The 19,643-nt window shown below is 51.6% G+C and overlaps 1 protein-coding gene across 1 annotated transcript; it reads left to right on the plus strand.

Annotated features, from left to right (window-relative positions):
* Window positions 1–9,379: 9,379 nt before the first annotated feature.
* On the plus strand, window positions 9,380–18,161 carry CA4 (carbonic anhydrase 4; the record flags this gene model as incomplete). Its single annotated transcript, XM_077745591.1, has 8 exons — window positions 9,380–9,521; window positions 14,149–14,202; window positions 15,009–15,164; window positions 15,873–16,018; window positions 16,136–16,234; window positions 16,477–16,543; window positions 16,685–16,851; window positions 17,860–18,161. Coding segments are annotated over 8 exons (1,026 nt in total), but the record flags the coding sequence as incomplete, so codon positions are not given.
* Window positions 18,162–19,643: the final 1,482 nt, after the last annotated feature.

A 19,643-nucleotide genomic window follows, 5' to 3' on the forward strand; every position in this document is an offset into this window, starting at 1 on the left:
TGCCAGCCACAGGCAGTCACTAATCTATCTGTCTCTATGGATTTGCCAATTTTGGACATTTCCTCTAAATGAAATTATACAATATGTGGTCTTTCATGACTTCTTTTTAGCTAAACATTTTCAAGTTTTATCCATGTTGTAGAATATATTAGAATTTTCATTTTATTACTGAATAATATTCTATTGAATGGACATACCACATTTTATTTATCCATTCATCAGATTATGGACATTGGATTGTTTCCACTTTGTGACTATTATGAATAATTCTGTATGAACAGTCATGTGCAAGTTTTCACCTGAACATATTTTTACTTCTCTTGGGTAAATACTTAAGAGTGGAATTGTTGGGTCATATGGTAACTCCATGATTAACCATTTGAGGAACTGCCAGCAGTATTCATGCTTCCCCACAGATCATGCAGATGGTGCTCCACCCATGCCTGGTCCTCTCCAGTGCCCTTTCTGCTGGTATGAGCCTTTCATGCATTGTAGTGTGGGGGGCAGAACCAGTGTAACTCAGCACCCCCTATTCCCTGTCCAGCATAACCAATAGAGTGACCCTGTTATTTCTCAAGTTCTTGGAAGAGAAGCATGGTTGCATTTGATCAACACTAGAACTGAGAGACTAGGGCTAAGTTTGGGAACTGTTTTCTGGCTATTTCTTTCTGGTCACTAAAAGATCAGATTTTCTGGGGGTGGAAAGTGATCTCCTGAATCCACTGATGTCTTAGAAAAACTCTGACATTGTTAATTTGAAATTTTAGAAGTTTCCCACGTGTGATCTGAAATCAGTCCCCATATGCAGGGGGTGGGGGAGAGGAAGAAAGAGGTGAACCCTTCCATGGGTAGGTGGCAGGTTTAATAAGCAAGGGGCCTTACATATGAGGCTTGTCTTGGCCAGATGCAAGATGAGTATATCTCTGCACACACCTGACAGAATCTTAAGAGTTTATATAAAGGTCTTAACTGGGTTCACTCACATATACAACCAAGATGGTCTCAACAACACATTACTCTCTGAAGGCTATGTCCTTGGGCAGCTTCTAGTATGGGGAAGGAAAGCAGCTGAATGCACACTCCAAGGACAGGAGAGGAGGTGAGAAGCCTCCCTTTGATTGCCTCTGTCTAGCATGATGGTTAGCCAATGGTCTTCTCAACAGACATTGCCCTGCTCTACCTCACTATGTAACTTGGTACAAACTATAGCCCCATATACAGCCATATCTGTAAAACAAATTCAGATGACCCTTGATCCTGAGGTTCTTCCCACCATATTATTATCATAACATTGTCAGGACATCGTGCAACTGGATAAACCTGGATAGGCACCAGCAGCTGGGTCCTGAGACAGTTATTTCACAGAGAGGCAACCAGGGCAATCCTGGGCCACTGGTCTATAGGAACCCACCTTTCTTCAGTCAGACCACCCATACTGATCCTTGCTTTCGAGACAAGGATCATTCACTGAAAAATATTTGTATAGCTCCTACTGTGTAGCACTGCTCTGGGAGAAGTTTTTGACCTGACTGAGCTCAGGCCCGTAGGGTTGGGAGAGACTGATCAGGGAAGAGACAAGAGGACCACACCCAGCGACATCTGCTTTGGGAGCAGGGAGCCTGGGCCAAAGGCCCCAAGCTAGGGAGACATCATCCAATTGGAGGTGTTGGAACATTTCAGGCCTGAAGGGATGTGCAAGTTTGATCAGGAAAGGTGTTCTGGGTAGATGGAATCAGAAATTCCAGGAGACTGAAACAGCTGGAGCCACACTTGTGCTCAGGGACTGCCAGTGGAATGGCCATGGGCAGAGACGGGCAGGACAGGTTGGGTTAATGTGAGCTCAGGAGATGCCTTGTGTATAGATGGAGTTGCAGGGTTTTTTAAAATTTATTTTTATTTAATTTTTTGAGAGAGAGAGAGACAGAGAGAGAGAGCACACACATAAGATGGAAAGGGGCAGAGACAGAGGGAGGGAGAGAGAAATCCCAAGCAGGGTCCACACTGTCAGCATGGAGCCTGACTCTGGGCTTGAACTCACAAACCGTGAGATCATGACTTGAGCTGAAGTTGGACACTTAACCAACTGAGCCACCCAGGACCCCTGATGGAGTTGTGTTTAATAGAAGCCCTGGGCCTCATCCTGTCCCTGGGGGCACACCACCTGTGTTTGCCCTCCCAGGACCATAAATTGCTTCCCTCAAGTGTCTCCCCTCTGCCTTTGTCCACTCATTTCCTACCTCCTGTCACATTCTGACAGAGGTGCCCCATGACCAACCTAGGGGCTCTGGGGACAGTGTAGTTGCTAGGAGGCCCTGGCCGGGATGCCGCCTTGCTCCTGAGAGACGTGTAATCTGAACCACACAAAAGGTTATTTGCATGTTTCCTAGAAACAGTCCATAACTTCCCTCACTGTCACCAACTTAGTGCAGTTGAATTGCTCTGTCTCCCTCCTCTGAAACAGCTCTCCCATACCTCTATTTCTGCTCAGAGGTGCCCTTATCTTTTCTTTTCACTTGGGGCAGGAAGTGGAGGCTGTACACCTGGGCCTGCAGGGTGTAGGAAGGAAGGTTTGTCACAACAAGCACTGGAGCCAGAGTCTATATTGGAATTCCAAGTGAACAGGAAAGAGGCTCCACAGGCATAACCAGGTCTCTGCCTTCAGCTCCTGGCTCCATGGTCCTGGAACACCAGCCCCCTCAGGCTAGCTCATTTCACACTCCCTACCTCCCTTCTTCCCCTTCATCTCTGACTTCTAACTCTGGCCAATCCCCTGAGCACAGGCTTCAAGCCCCATCTGGGGGCTTGTAGCCTGGCCCAGAAGCTTGGCCCAATGGCCCACTCCTTTGCCTTGCTTACCAGGATAAAATTCACAGTGGGGGAGTAGGGCTGTCACTGACCCTATAGAACTTCAGCCGGCACCTCAAGGGTGCTGTCCATCTCATGGTGCTGAAGTTCACGACTGCTTCAGCCCCTATGGGGAGCTGCATCTCCCACTTTAGTCTCCACTCAAAATCCGACCCAAACTCTAGGATATGTTCACACTGGCCCAATAACCTGAATGGATCATCCTCTGCTTCTATTTCAAACCATCGCTGGTTTGAACTGGAAGCACACAAGAGATCTAACCTTCGACAAAGCAGAACGTGACCCAATTGAGGGCTCCACAGGGGGCTGCTGGTCCATGGATTCTCAGAGTAACCATTGTCTGCCTCCTGGCCAGCCCTATGATGGTGGAGATCCAACCAGAAGATGGCACACCACTCCCCACCCCCCCCATGCCTGTATCTGCTACAAAATGAAAATGCAGAGCACCTCATTCAAAAATTGTCAAGAATGTCAAGAGGGTGACAGCAGATTATTCACACAAGTGCAGCCGCTCTGTGACTACACAAATCCCACACTCAGGAAGCCAGCCCTGCCCATTCCCATCTCACATAAGTCTCATTAAACTTTAACTACATTTCAGAATCAAGTAGGGGTTACTTACTATGGCAGCCACTTGGTTCCCACCTTCCTTGGTTGCCAGAAGAGGGAGACAGGGAAGATAATCTAACCATCCCACATGTACCCACACATAGCTCTTACTAGAGGCAGGAGGTCATGGAGTCATAGGGGATGGACCTAAAGTGTTGTTTTCCAACTCTCTGAATCTATTTTAGTGTCATTAAATGAAGCCCTCCTCATAATCGAAAAAGAAACACCAGTGCAGGACAGACTGATATAGTTGGATAGTAGCAAGAACTTCCAAACTGTAAAAGGTCCTGATGGGCTGGAGGCACAGGGGCAGCAGAGGGCGCCATCTCTGTGCAAACCACAGTGGGGAGGAGGCATCCAGGAGCACACACTTTTTCCTCACAGTCTCTCTACCCTGCTGATCTATAACAGAACACCTCCACCATCACAACCCCACATACATGTTCCCTATCTTACAGCAAACCAGAGGTCAGAGAGTTAGAACTCCAGACTCAGATTCTCCAACTGGCCTCTGAGGGTTCCTTGGAGAGGGCCCCTCACAAGTCTTTTGCCTTGTCCCTTACTTCACCTCCAAACTATTCTCTCCTGAACTGATGGTAGTTCTGCTCGATGGGGAGCCGGGGAAGGAACGAAGATGCCTGTTTTCCCTCCCAAGCCTATGGCTCTGCTTCCCCAATGAGATGTTCCCTGCAGTGTTATTTACAATGGGAAGTCAGCTGAGACAACAGCTTATTGTGGAACCACAAAATGACAGTTGCAAAGGCTTTGAGGTAACATGGACTCATGTTTACACTGAAATGTGAAGGTTAAAAAGCAGGACACAAAGCTGTTCATTATGTCAATAGTGTTTTGCATAGTGATCAAGACTGAAAGAGAAGACAGAAAAATTCAGCATAGATTAAGGTGGGGGGTGATTATTATGTTTAAAGGTTTTTATTCTTTTTCTGTTTTTAAAAAATTGTTTGCATTTTTAATTTATTTTTGAGAGACAGAGTGTGAACTGGGGAGGGGCAGAGAAAGAAGGAGACACAGAATTCAAACAGGCTCCAGGTTCTGAGCTAGCTGTCAGAACAGAGCCCGACGCATGGCTCAAACCCATGAATCATGAGATCATGACCTGAGCCAAAGTCGGACGCTTAACCGACTGAGCCACCCAAGCGTCCTTAAAGGTTTTTTTTTTTTTTTTTTAAAATATGTCAAATTGTAAAATAGCTGCCTCTGGGAGATAATGTTATTGGTGATTATCCCCCCCTGCTTCTTTCCAAATATTCTACAATAAGTAGGTATTATCTGGATAATCAGAGAAAAAGAAGTTCCCACACACACACACACACACACACAAGAATCTATTCTCTTCATGTTGCCTCAGCATGAATTGAGGAGGGAGTGTTCCCCTTTTCTCCAAGGTTGCTTTTTTTTCTCTACCTGTTCTACCCTCATCACCCTCTTTAGAGTTTTTTGCTGCCCTCAAACCAGAATATAAATGAATACACTTGGAAAATCCAAAGCAGCTCTGATCTCAGCCTCCTGCTGGTGTGAGCCTGGACTCCTGTAGCTGAGACAGTGGTAGGAGAGGGAACAGCCATGGGGAGTTTTCCTGAACTCTCTGCAGGGCAGGAACAGAACATATGTCATTTCCATTGCTGGATCATTCCATGCTTATTACCGCTCTTATTATTTCAAAATGTCCAGGGCAGAAATTTCCACGAACTCCTCTACTAAGGAGGTCCCTATCCTGCTCCCATGAGAGCCTCCAACTCTTTCTTTCCCCTTCTTCTTGCATCCCGAGGATTATCTCTACATACCAGAGAAATAGGGTAGGCATGAAGACAAGGAAAAAGGAACTACAGTTTTCACAGATGCTGGCAGGAAAGGAGATTTCTTGTCTCTGCTAGAATATGGCAGAGATCCAGGTTGGGGAGGGCTGGAAAGCAAGGTACTGATTAAACCTTGTCCTGCATGTGAGTTTCATCTCAACATCCTGGAGTCTCTGCAAACATTTCTTTGAATCATCTGCTAATCAGAGAGCCCCTTAGGGTGCAGAAAGCAAGGGGAGATGGAGATTAGGGATCTCAATGGGAGGGAGATGTGTGTGTTGAGGGGAAGGGATCAAATGGCATGGAAAGGTTCAAACCTCAGCTCTGTGTTCTCTTTGCTGGGCAACTTGGGTGAGTCACTGCCCTCTCCAAGTCTCAGCTTCCTCTTTTGTAACTCAAAGAAGTTATTAAGGGTCCCTGTCCCTTTCTAGGGCCAAGCAATCCTCTCTGAAGAGGTTTCTTGGCCCAGAAAATCAGGGTCTTGATACATGCCCCTCATCAAAGGAAATATCAGCCCAACCTTCTAACACCAACAAATAAGTCCTATCTATCTGATGCCAAATGCCTCTCCAATCCCATCTCTTGGCATCCTCACTTCTCACTCGGTGATTATCCATCCCACTCTATGCCTCTTCTCATTCTGTTCCCTCCAGCTGGATTTCCCTTCCCATTTTGGGTTAACAGCTACTTACCATCTAAAACTCAGCTTGGGCCTCCTCCAGGAAGTCTTCTCTACTTTTCCACCCACTGGGTGGGTTAAGTACCACTCCCCTGGGCTCCTATAATAGCAAGGTCATAGTCTATTTTTGCCCCTGAGGTTTATTGAACACTTACTAAGTGCCTAGGCCTCTACCAGACTCTTTACCCAGGATCACATAATTGGATCCTAATGATACCATGTGAGGGAGGTGCTGTCTTCATCCCCATTTTCTTGATCGGGACTTTGAGCCTGAGGGCTGGGGTTGGGATGTGAACACAGAGCAGTGTTTCCCAATGCCTATTCTAAGTTTCTGCCTATGCTCTGTCCACCTTATCACCTGAACATAAGTATGATAGTTTTCTCTTCAGGGGTATGTATTAAGCCTTCCTCTGACCTATTAACACCAGGAATGCAGTATTCTTGCTCCCTGAGCTTCCATCCCATGCCAATCAGAGTACCAGCAAGGGCTGAATCCAAGTCTCACATTCTTGGGTCCATGCATTTGGGGCCTTCCTCTTGCTCCTCAGTCTTCCTCACCCCTCCCTAGGTCTTGGGAGTCCAGGAAGAACCTTTCCTGGGCCTAGCCCAATGTCCCCTCCCACCTGATGCCACATCCACATCTGCCTAGGGTCAAGTTTAATCCAGGTAAAGGGATCTCCATTTAGAGGTGCTAATGTGCTAGCCCAGGCCAGCCTACCTCAGGCTTAGGTCACAGAATTCTCACAACAACCTATGAAGAAGATAGGATATGATTTTTATTTTACAGAAAAGGGAACTGAGGCTCACCTGACCCCACAGAATATGTGTGTCAAGCCAGAAGTGATCCCAGGGTTGTCTGCCCTCAAAACCTTTAGCTTTCCCACTGCCTCTGTCCTGCTGTAGGGCCATGTGAGTGAACATCCCCAGAGGATGACAATCGTAATTCATGTCTGCACCTGCCAGGAGTCAATGGCTACACCCAAGACCCGTGAGGCAGGTTGTGAAAGTCTGGGCTGGGCAGGCACTGGCTCACAGCTGGTTTCCAATAACTGTTTATTGACAGAGGTCATCAGGGTAGAGATCATCATCCCCACTTTATAGATGAGGAAGTTGCAATCACAGAGGTGTAGGAAAGTTGCCCAAGGCCATCCCTGAGTTAGAGGAAGAGCAGAAACCTGAATGCAGGACCCTGGGTAGAATAAGAGGAAGGAGTCAGTGCCAGGCTGGGGCTGGTGGGTCTGGGCTGGCAGCTTTATGGATCCTGTAAGTTACTGAGATGCGTCAGGGCCCATCCCTGCTCTAATGATCCCTGCCTGAATGAGGGCTTTGTCCTCTTCAGGGCAACAGGGCCCTCGGCCTAGATAGTGACAAGTGACTAGTTTATGGCAAGCCAGGCCAGGGGTCTAGGCTGGGAGATAAGGCTGGGAATGTTAAGACTAGAAGTGGGGGGGGGGCTCCTGACCTGTGTAACCTTGGCGAGATGACATATAGAGAAGGAGCAACCTTCTGACTTCCCACATTGCAAATGTAGAGCCTTTGGGGTGCCCATGATTAAGGCACATCCGTGAGGATGTGCGGATACTTAACTTCTTTCCATGCATGCCCCATGCCTCAGAGAGGACACCACACCAAGGCATGGTTCTCCTCCTATCTTGCTGGCCCCAGCATCCTAGGGGGTGTACTCAAAAGTGTGGAGTAGAATTACCTGTGGGGTAGCTCTCCCACCCACACTCTTCTCCCCTGGGAGGTCCCAATGGAATGGACTTTGAAGGCGATCAGTAGCCCTTAACCCCACCAAAGGTTTCCACAGTCTCTCCTGCCAGTCAGGGGGGTGGCCTGGGGTCACAGGGAACCCCTGAAGTAGATTTCGTTCCCCAGAATAGGATTCCTTTCCACTCCATTCCTCCGTCTTGAAAGATATATTTTTATAGCCCTATGGACATAAATCCACTCCCCAGAAAAAGCCCCAGGGTGTGGAATCCCTCCTCTGGCTGCCATGGTCCTTGTTGCTGATTAAATTCTAAAGCAGTGTGGACAATAGAGCCCTAATCCTGATGTGGACGCCCCCTCCCATCTCTGTAGGATCAAAGCTGCTCCTTGAGGCTGTGTGATCCTGGGCCAGGAGTGGGGAGTGGTGATTAGAGCCGGGGCTCTAACCAAGGAGGAAGCCCCTTGGCCTGTATAGTTCTAGGGGAGGCAATGCCTCTTCAGAGGTCCCTAGCCTAGGTTCAAAGGCCGGTGGGGGCTGAGAGGTTGGCAGCGGATGGGGAAGCGACTAGACCAGAAAACAGGGGCTTCCTGTTGATGAAGGGGGACCAGGCCCACTGCTTGGTTCCCTGTCCCTCTTCCGTACCCAAGTCTGAGCTTTTCAAACTCCCACGGAAGCCCCCACCAGACGTGGGACGCACAGTGCCTAGAGCCATCAAGGGGTCCAGAGGCATTGCAGCAGTGGGGCCACAGCCAGGAGAGGGAGAACCCCTCCTGGGACAAGAGGCGGCTTCCTCTCTACGGCGGCCCTCAGCCCTGTTCCTTCAAGAAAACTTTCCTTTCCCTGGACTCCTCTGAAGATCTCGACAGACAAGTAAACTAAAGTTTCATTCAGGCCCCTGTCTTTTCTCTTCCCATCTCATCTGAGGGGTTTGGGGGCCTCAAGCGGAGCCAGCCGCAGTCCCTCTGACCCCATAAGCTTCTCTCTCATTGAGCCCTTGGAATCTACTTCTCAGTTCTGCCGCCTCACGCACCCCTGCTCTGGCCATCACAAAAACACTCACACAGCAATTTAGGGGCATATCCACTCTGTGTCGGAAGAAGCATCTTTGGTCTCCTTAGAAATTAAGTTTGGAGCAGCCTAGGAGAAAACAGAAAAGAGATGATACCCACGGTATCAGCGATCACTGACTGAGAAAAGCAAGCCGTCTTTCTTAGGACACCAAAGAGGAGGACATCCCTCAACTCCACCATGCTTCCGAGGCTATGTACACCTGCCCACCCCAACCCAAGCCCATTCCAAGGCCCCGGCAAACTGCTTCCGAGGCGAGAGGGCTGCGCAGGGGTCCAGACCGAAATGATCAAAGGCAGGAATCCGGGCACCCACCGTTGGGTCGAGTAAGTACCTCGCGAAGTCACCGCCCTGTTCCCAAACCCGAGACCAGGTGTGGGCTGGGGGCTGGGGATAGAGCGCGGAGGGCGCGACCTCGGGGTGGAGAGGAGAGAAGCTGGTGCAGGGGGGAAGAGGGTGGTTCCGGGCACAGGGCACAAGGTGGCTCGGCAGGGGGTAGGAGGGCCGGGAGAGGGGAGCTGAGGATTTCAGCGCCGGGACAGGACGCGGGGACGGGAGGCTCCGCCAGGGGGAGGAGCCGCTATCCGCGTCCGGCTGTCGGGGCTACCTCCCGTAGCAGCTCCGCTATAAAACCCGGGCCGGCATGATCACTGCACCCCCGGAGGCCTCCTCGGCGCGCCCACCGGCTCGGCGGCGTGTCTGCTTCTGTGCGGGCTGCGGCTGCTGCCTGTGCTCCTGGTCCTCGTCGCTGCCCGGCCCTCGGCCTGCGCAGGTGAATGCGCGGGCTCCCAGCCGGCCCCTCGGCGCCCCCAGCCCCACTGCACGCGACACTGGGCGCCTTTCGGGCTTGGGCTGCCGGGGCACCGCCGCGGCGACGGCGCGAGCGAATGGGGCGGGCGCGAGCCCATCGGCGCACACGAACGGCCAAGGGCGGCTGCGGGGCTGGTGTGTGCACGGGTGTGTAGGGCTGCGGGGTGCGCGCGGGGCCCTGTGGACCCTCGGCCCCGCGAGCGTGACAGTCAGTGATGAGGATGCTTCTCCCACCCGCCGGGACGCCCGCAGCCGTTCTTGCCCTTTCTGGAGTTGCGTGCGCCTTTGCTCCTCATACGGTCGCAGTCCGTCCCGCCGGGGCTTGGTGCTGAGTCGCTGTCCCCCTCCCTGAGCACGGGCGACAGATTGCGTGCGGTGGGTCCCCGGTATCCCCGCTTCCTACCCTGGGTTCCTTATCGCCTGAAGCTGCCGGCCCCCTTCACTTCCCCAGCCCCCAGCGCTATACTGGGAGCCTGCAGGTCGGGGGCACCAGGACACCCGAGGCCCTGGCCAAGCCGGTCTTTCCGGCCAGGGTGATTTTCATGTAAAGATTAATGTGTGGCCGAGCTCTTAATTATTCGCCTCGGTGGGAGGTGGCGGGAGGTGTGTTAATATTTGATAAGGAGCTGAAAGTGCCTCCAGCCGCGAGGCTGGGCACAGGGATCCGGGGAGACATCTTTTCTGAGGCCCCACGGGGGCCCATCTCCTTTTCAGGAAGCCCCCATCTGCCAGTCTCCAGCTCAGCTACCCCTCCGATAGCCCCCATAGGGGTTCACCCAGCCAGACTTTCCCTCCAAAACTCCTCTCCTGGAGTCCTGGAGTGAGTGGTGAGGGTGCCCTCAAGAGCAGAGAAGGAGAGACTGTGTGCCCTTTGCAGGAAAGATTTAGCTGGCTAGTTGCACGTGCGTGCGGGCGTGTGTGTGTGTGTGTGTGTGTGTGTGTGTGTGGTATTGGGGGAGGGAGGGATGAGGGGAATCTTGCAGAAACTGCTGGCTTCTTTCTAGGAGAGGAGAAAAGAGAAAAGACAGGATGTGAAAAAATTTCTATGTAAAGTTGGAGTTTGAAACCTATGTAAGTGAGCTTGGTAGAAAAAGGAAAAAAGAAACACTTTGCAATTAATTCTGTTGTTTTGTAGCTGTGTGGCGGTGGGTAAATCACCTAATCTCAATTTTCTCATTTACAATATAGGGATAGTATAGATTCTGACTTTAGGTGTTTTAAGGATTCAAATAAGATAATGGGTATAAGTACTTAGTGCCGTGCCTGCGTGGCCAGTGGCAGACACCCCAGACATGACGACCTGTGATGGCTCTACCACTGCCTGGGACCAGCCAGCCAGGAATCTGTCTCAGCTGCCCCTTCCTGCAAGCTGTGCTCTCCTTAAGTGCTGGGACTTTCTGACTGGGAACTGTCTTGGGACCTGCCTTCCTCCACCCATTTCATCTCCTTGGACACTTGAGGCTGGTGAGTGAAGAGGCTCCACATCAGACTCCCCAGACTATCTGCTGCCGTGGAAGGTGAAGAAGCAGAGAGGATCATAGGCTTCTTCTGAGCCCCAGAACCCTGGCCAGGAATTGCTGAGACTTTGCCAGGACATACTTGGGTTTTTTGCTGAGCTGGTTTCCAGGACTCTTCCTTCCCCACAGAGTGAAAGGGTAGCTTGAGCAAGGTCCATCAGAGAACTTCTTTGGTCACCTCTAAAGAAAGGAGATGGGTGGCAGGCAAGTCAAGGGTGGGGGGCAGTGGCTGGGTGATTGGTGATGGTGATTATGTCTATTACTGCATCCCTGGTCAGAGCAGGTCGCCTAGGTAGAACCTGGAGCTTGGAGCCAAGATCTGTCTGTGGGGCGCCTCTCTTGCCCTGCAGAGACGGACTGAGGCAACAGGCTTGTAATTATTTGCAAGGGCAGCCCTCTCGTGAATGAATATAGAACTTGAGCTGGTTTGTGACCCTGCCACCTCTTGCCTGAAGGTCCCTCCCCTCAGCCCACGAACATAGACCTGACCCCTGGCCTCATCAACATTATGTTTTCCTGGTTCTTATTTCCAGAAGAGGGTAGTTACAAGAGCATTCAGCCAAACAGGGCAAAAGTCTCCATGATTAAGACAGTGGATCAAAGGTCACCATTACAAAACCAGGAGCCGTAGCCAGATTTAGGAGAATAGCAAATTCCTAAGAAAGGCTCAGTGTGAATCAGATGGAGCCTGGGGAGGCTGAGGGGGGTTCTGCCATTCAAGACTCTGATTTAAGCAAGGATTCCCCTGGAATGGCTTCCCCTTAGGCCTCCAGACAACCTTGGAAGCCCCTCCTGCCTTCAGAACTTTTGAGAGGGGAAGACATAGGAGAAATTTAAAATTTTTTTTTAATGTTTGTTTATTTTTGAGAGAGAGAGAGAGAGAGAGCAAGTGGGGGAGGGGTAGAGAGAGAGGGAGACACAGAATCTGATGCAGGCTCCAGGCTCTGAGCTGTCAGCACAGATCCCGATGTGGGGCTCAAACTCATGAGCAGTGAGATCATGACCCGAGCCAAAGTTGTATGCTTAACTGACTGAGCCACCCAGGTGCCCCAAGACATAGGATAATTATAACAAGGAGCCTTCCATGGGTGCGAATGACCTTCCATGTCATTCAATGTCTCCTTAGACACTGACCAAAGTCCTGGGTGTTTTGTAGCAGTTTGTTCTGCCTGAGGAAGAATGGAGGGCTGAGAAAAGTTAATGAACTCTTCTGCAGAGATTAAGTAAGAGGCAGAGCCAAGACTGAGGCCAGGTGCACAGGTTCCAACTTCAGAGTTCTATCCACCTGCAGAGAGGGGTGGAAAGTGGCCACAGCTCCTTGCAGAGTTGACCCACACGCGGGTTCCTCAGATGCAGCAATCCCCGGCGACAGCAGAGCCCAGTCCAGGGCAGGGGATGGATTGTTGTGGGGAAGACACTGCAGAGACTGTCAGACTCTGAATGAGGCTGAGCCAGCTTTGGCCCAGAGTTGGGAAACAAAAACCCTAGGTGACTCTGAGGAGCCTGGAGTGAGAAGGTGCCCCGTTTTCTATGGATGCTCACTCTCCTGGCCTGAAGCCCCTCCTTCCTCCCCCTGCCAAGAACTTGACCTCCTCCCTGCTCCCTCCTCACTGCATCCCCATTCCAGGGACTCCAGAGGAGGTGGGGTAGATGGAGGCAGCCTGGCAAGAAGGAGGTGGATGAGCTCAGAGACCTTAGCTCAGGCTGAGTGGGAAGCTGTGCTTTTCTTAGGAATTTTATCATCCCTGAGTTCTTTCCAGCTCACTTCATTTGTCTCCTCTCTACCCAGCCTTGGCTTTGGCCATCTGTGCACTGATCTGAGGCCAGAGGGAAGGAGGCCAGGGAAGGGAAGGACTCATTAGGGAGTTTACTATGTTCTAGGCTGCCTGGGGTACTCTACCATCTCTCGTTTAATCCTCCCACAGCCCAGTGAGGTGGATGGTATTAGCTCCATTTGACAGATGATAAAACTGAGGTTGAGAGATTAGGTGACTTGCCCCTAAACCTACAGCTCCTAAGTGGCCCAGCCAGAATTCCAGCTCTGGATCAAATGTTTTGTCCACCCTACTGCTGCAGCCTTGTGTGTGTGTGTGTGTGTGTGTGTGTGTGTGTGTGTGTGTGTGTGTGTAATCAATAAACTATACAGTTTTAGGTTTACGGAAAAACTGAGCAGAAAGCACAGAGGGTTCCATGTGCCCTCTCTGTCCTTGCAGTTTCCCCTGTTGGTGACATCTTGCATTTAGTGTGGTAGGTTTGTAGCGCAGCCTCTTTTCAGAGATGCTGGTTTTACAGTCTTGAACCAGAGCTGGGATTAGAACCTGAATCTGGCCCCATGAACCAGGATTGTGGGGTGATGGGACAGGAGAAAAGGCCTGACTACGTTCCCTGGTGGGCTGTGAGAGTTTAGCCCAGAATGAGTCTTAATAACACAAGAGGGTGTGTGTTCCAGGGAGGGGCTAGTCTAATTTCCTCCATCATCTGGATAACTCTGGGAAGGCGGCCAGGCTGAACCTGGCTCTATTGCCCCAGGAAGGGAGACTGGGCCTAATCCTCCTCCCGTGCTCTTGCCAGAAACACCCTTCCAGGTTTAGGGTGGGAGATGCAGGGAAGGAGGGGACTGATAGCAACTGGAGGAGACCATGGAGGCCAGCCCCTGAGATAGAGCTGGTGGGCCCCCAAGTCACCCAAGGCCCTCAAGGAGTGACTGTTTTGCCTGAGGAACAGTGGCCTGGGCATGATGTGCCGTGGGTCAGGACACCTGGGGCCTGGCTGCTTCTACCACCTCTACCTCATCCCTATATTTTCTTAAGCCTCCTTCCTTTGGGCCCTCTGTCCCAGAATCCAGGAATGCTCCATCCCAACCCAAAGGGGTCTCTGACTCCATGGATATTCCTAGCCTCTGATTCATTGCGTGCGCATGCACATGCGTACATGCATGTGTGCACTAGTGTGCTCACACATGCACACACACACAGTGTTGCTTGTGCTTACAGAGCTCAAGTGCATTCCTAGAGACATATGTGTACACGAATACATTGACATGACTTCATATGCTCCCTCTCTCTACTTCAGAGTCACACTGGTGCTACGAGATTCAAGCCAAGCACCCCAACTCTGCTTGCTTGGGTAAGTATAACAAGTCTTAAGGACAGGCCTCTCTGTGTGATAGGGACTGCCCGAGTCAAAATGAAGACCCAGAGAAGGTGGTAAGGATAAGGGTAATGATGGCCCCTTAGTCAGATATCAGTTCTTCATACACACACACACACACACACACACGCACACACACACATGCACAAACACACACAGTCCTGGTACTCAAGGGACAGGGAGTGTAGAGTGACCTGAATTGTCTCTGGCATCTTCCATCACTAAGAGGATAAGTCTTCTATCAAATAAATCAGCAATAGCATCGTATGTAGAGATATCTTTGGCTCTTTTTTTTTTTAAGTAGGCTCCACACCCAGTGTAGGGCTTGAACTCACAACCCTGAGATCTAAGGTCGCATATTCCACTGACTGAGCCAGCCAGGTGCCTCACATTTTGCTCTTATAACAAAATGAAGAGTTGGTTCTGTTTCAACTCTTTGGGTGGACCTGGGAGGTTGTCCTTTGAAATTTTTCCCCCAAATGTTGATCCATGTCTCCACAGTCTGCTTTCCTCCGGTCTATACTATTTTTCAGTGGCTGAATGGTGCTGCCCCATTTCCAAGACCCCATCACCTGGCTACAGCGAATCAGCCTCCCCCAGGGCTGCTTCCCGGACTCTTGGCCCTCAGATAATGCTTGACATTAGTCAGCATTAGTCCTTTCCTAAGCCCCCTTCCAGGAGACTCCTCTGCACAGCTTCCAATCACCTTCCCATTTCCCTCTGTGAACTTAAGGAGGTGCTATGTGCCCCTGACTCTCTGCCCACCCTCTCTACCTGCTCAGGGCCTAGCCAATGGGGTGGAAACTGCGAGAAGAGCCGCCAGTCCCCCATCAATATTGTCACTCCTGAGGCACAGATAGACCCAAGCCTGGGACCTTTCTCCTTCTCTGGCTATGACAAGAAGCGAAAGTGGAAAGTCCAAAACAATGGGCATTCAGGTGGGTCTCAGGCAGGTGGGATAGGGGACCTGGGCAGGCATGGGCTCCTGGTCCAGGGACCCCCGAGTTCCAGAGGACTGGGAGGGGTGGGCTCCTCCAGGGACCACTAGGGGCAGGCCCGCCTTTGCTGAGGAGGGGCTGCAAAGCCCAGCAGTGGGAGGGCAGGGGGAAACAGGAAGGGCCTTAGAAAGGAGGGAACACTTCATAGTATTTTCGATACTTTATTCAGACCAGTCTGGCGTAGGGGAAGGACAACGTTCTAGGAAGAAGGAACAATATATGCAAAGGCACAGAGGTGTGAAATGGCTTGGGGTGTTCAGGGAACTGTGTGTGGCTCCATGTGCCTGGTGGACAGAGAGCAAAGCTAGGAGGGGTCAGAGTCAGACCAGGGCTGGCCAACCTGGGCCCAGTGGCAGGTGACCCAGGACTGAGGAGTTTTGGACATTCCTTTGAGGACACCAGGCACCAGGGGCCAGTTGCATGTTTGGGGCAGTGGGGATGTGCAGAGGGAGAGGCAGGCAAAGAGGCCAATAAGGGGCCAGCGAAAAATCTGGGCTGTACCACCTGTCCCATCCCATCCTATCCGCATAGGCCCAGGCCTGTAGCCTATGAAGGGTCACAGGTAGGAGAGAAGGTTCTGCCTGGGTGGAACAGGGACAGGCTAGAGGAGGCGAGTGCGAGAACTCTGTCCCCTCTTGTGCCCTCCAGTGATGGTATTGCTGGAGGATGAGGCCTCGGTCACTGGAGGAGGACTGGCTGCCCAGTACCGGGCCAAGCAGCTGCACCTGCACTGGTCAGAGAGGCTGGATGAGGGCTCAGAGCACACCCTCAATGGGGTTCGGTATGCCATGGAGGTGAGTACCCTTCCTGGGCCGGTGCCCTTGCTGGGCTCTGGGTGGACCTGCCTGTGGCAAGTTGGGTGGTCCAACCCCCTCATAGGCCCTCTCTCCATTCCTCTCACTCCCCACTAGATGCACATAGTACATGAGAAAGTGAAGGGAACATCGAGGAACGAGAAACAGGCTCAGGATCCCAAAGATGAGATTGCGGTGCTGGCCTTCTTTGTGGAGGTAAGGCCTTCATCCCCCCAGGGTCTGAGAGGCTGCTTCTTAGTATCCAGAGATTTAGGATTCCAGCAAGTCCCTCTGTTTCTCAGCGACTTCTATACCCCCCAGGTGGGGAGCCCAGAGCCTCTCAGGGCCTCAGTTCCAGAAACTGCCTGCCCTCCCCACCACAGACCAGAAGAATGGGCTGGTGGTCACCCCTGGCTCTCCACATGTCCCTGTTCAAGCCCCCTTTTCTTCTGTTCTAGGCTGAATCTGAGGAAAATCATGGCTTCCAGCCTCTGGTGGAGGCGCTGTCATATGTCCCCAGACCCAGTGAGTGTCTGGGGGTGAAGGGAAGAGAGGAGACTTCTTCCTACAAAGGAAGGGCTGGGGTGATGCAGTGACCTGGGCTCCCAGGGATCCCCTGCTTCTCCCACCAACTGACAGCATCCTCTGTTCCTACCTCTGTCCCAGATATGAACACCACAATGAACGACAGCATCAGCCTATTTGACCTACTTCCCAAGAAGGAGACGCTGAGGCACTACTTCCGCTACCTGGGCTCACTCACCACTCCAGGCTGTGACGAGAAGGTTGTCTGGACTGTGTTCCAAGAGCACATTAAGCTCCACAAGGAGCAGGTACCTAGGGCTCAGCCAAGGGTGTGGCCCCCCACTGCCCAGTTCCCCAGAAACCATCCCTCTGGATCCCCACAGAGGCACCCTGGATTGGGGTGGGGATTGGGGTCACCCCCAGGGAGCTGAGGTACTGTTGGCTCAATCCAGAGATGCTCCCTGAGGGGCAGACAAACAAGATAGGTCTTGCCTATCCCATCCCCTGGGTTAAAGGCTGGAGGGGAGGCTATGGTGGAGGAGGTCAGAAAAGGCTCCCATGCTGTCCCCTATAAGTAGGTGGGAGTTGTGCAGCTGAGGGCAGGAAGACAGTGTCCTGAAGAGAGGGGTCAGCTTAAGGGAGGCCCCAAGGCTGGCCAGGAGCAGCTGAGAGAGGGTGAGGATAGCCACAGTAGGAAAAAGTCCATTCATTCAACAAATGGTGCTTGGGTCCTTATAACACACCAGGCTCCGGGGATATAAGGGTGAACCAAAGGGCCTAAATCCCTGCTCTAGTGATACTTGCATTGCAGAACAGTGGTTCTCAAAGAGTGGTCCCTGGACCAGTGGCATCAACATCATCTGGGAAGTTGCTTGACATTCCAATTCTTGGGCCTCACCCCAGTCCTGCTGAATTGAAAACTCTGGGGATGGGGCCTGGCAGTGTGAGGCCCAACAAGCACCCTCCTCATCCCCCCCACCCCACCGCAACTGTGATGCTACTGTACACTCAAGTCTGAGAACCACTGTTCTATAGTAACAGTGATAATACAGCAGTGATTGTGAGCCTGCAAAACTGTGAGCCGTGTATCCTTAGTTTCCCCGGTAAGGGAAGCTAATGGAAACTAAGCCCACACCAGTGCCAGGCACTCTATATCCCTTTTTCTTTTCATCTGCACAAAACCCTGAGAGTTAGAGATTCTGACCCTCTTTACTAATGAGGGCTCAGAGAGGCAAGGTGACTGGCTTGGGGTCATACAGCAGGGAATGCAGCTCTGCTTGCTCCCTGCTCGCTGCTGAGCTATGCCCCTTCCACAGATTGCTGCATTCTCCAAGAAGCTCTACTATGACTCGGAGCAGAAACTGAAAATGACAGATAATGTCAGGCCCCTGCAGCGCCAGGGACAGCGCCTGGTGTACAAGTCTCGGGCCCCAGGACAGCTGCTGCCCTTACCCTTGCCAACCCTGCTCGTCCCCACGCTCACGTGCCTGTTGGCTGGGTTCCTTGCATGATAGCTCACTTCTGGACACTTGACCTCTGCTCTCAGCCTGTAGAGGCCTGGGGCCTCCATTCCTCAGGCTTCCTAGCTTGGATTTTGATGATTAAACAGATATATTTTTGGAGAAACCTTTCTCAGATCTGTTTTTAGTTTCCATGACTATCTCTGTGCTGTTCCCCTCAACCCAACGCCATTCCAGGGTAGGAGCCTTAAGGCCTGGATACTTCTTCTAAGTAAGGACCACGGGGCATTCCTTCCCACCTTTTTTGAACTCTCTGTCTGCACCCCATTTGGAGAGATGCAAAGACATCTCTGAGTCCCAATACAGTGAAAGCCAGAAAAGTTCCAGGAACCTGCGTGGCTCAGTTGGTTAAGCTTTCGATTCTTAATTTCGGCTCAGGTCATGATCTAACAGACTGTGAGGTCAAGCTCTGTGTCAGGCTCTATGCTGACAGCATGGAGCCTGCTTCGGATTCTCCTTGTCCCTTCTGCCTCTCCCCCTTGCCCTGCTCTCTTTCAAAATTAATAAAAACTTAAAAAAAAAAAAAGAAAGAAAAGAAAAGAAAAGAAAAGAAAAGAAAGCCAGAGAAGTTCCAATCCAGCTTCTTCATTGTATAATGGGGGAAGTAGAGGCTCAGAAAGGAGAGGAGACTATGTGGAGGCCACACAGGGGGTTCTGGCAGAAGTGGCTCAGACCCCAGCCCAGCACTTTCTCCTCTGCACTAGGGGTGGAGAGTGCTGGTTGTGTGTAGTATACCCTAGGCAAGGTAGGTGAGAGGGGGGTTCATTTATTTGTCCAAATATTTCTTTTTTTTTTAATTTTTTTAATGTTTTTTATTTATTTCTAGGAGAGAGAGAGAGAGAGAGAGAGAGAGAGACAGCATGAGCAGGGAAGGGTCAGAGAGAGAGGGAGTCACAGACTCTGAAAGAGGCTCCAGGCTCTGAACTGGCAGTCAGCACAGAGCCCGACGCGGGCCTCGAACCCACGGACCGAGAGATCATGACCTGAGTGAAAGCCGGACGCTTAACCGACTAAGCCACCCGGGCACCCCTATTTGTCCAAATATTTCTTGAGCATCTATGTTCCAGGCACTGGGGATGTGACAGGGAAGACAGACAAATGCCTGCCTGCCCTCCTGGAGTCAGCAGTCTAGTTCGGGTCACTATAAATAAAATATACACCCTGTGCATGCATCATAAGGCAGTAAGAGCTGCGGAGAAGGATATATCAAGAAGGGAAGGCGGTGAGGGAAGGTCTCAGCAGGCAGCGGCAGACTTGCCATCGGGAAGCCAGCAGGTGCTCATGTGTGGAGGGGAGGGAGCCTGTCAGAGGAACGGCAGGGAGGCCAGCCAGCTGGAGTGGAGTGAGGGAGGGAGAAATTGTGTAAGAGAGCTGAAGGGAGGGGGGAAGAGGGAGAGATCAGCTGTGTGGGGGCAGGAGGGGCTTGCACTGAGACATTGTAAGGATGCTGGTTTGCATGTGAAAGAGCTGGGAGCCCCCTAGAGACAGCTAGCTAGAGCCTGATGTGCTTCATTGGGAAACAGGGGTTGTAGGGGTGACGAGTGAGGGGTGGCTGCTGCAGGGATCCAGGAGCTGATGGA

The sequence above is a fragment of the Crocuta crocuta genome, unplaced genomic scaffold (genome assembly GCF_008692635.1).
Source record: "Crocuta crocuta isolate KB4526 unplaced genomic scaffold, BGI_CrCroc_1.0 scaffold333, whole genome shotgun sequence".
In the NCBI taxonomy this organism is placed as follows: domain Eukaryota; kingdom Metazoa; phylum Chordata; class Mammalia; order Carnivora; family Hyaenidae; genus Crocuta; species Crocuta crocuta.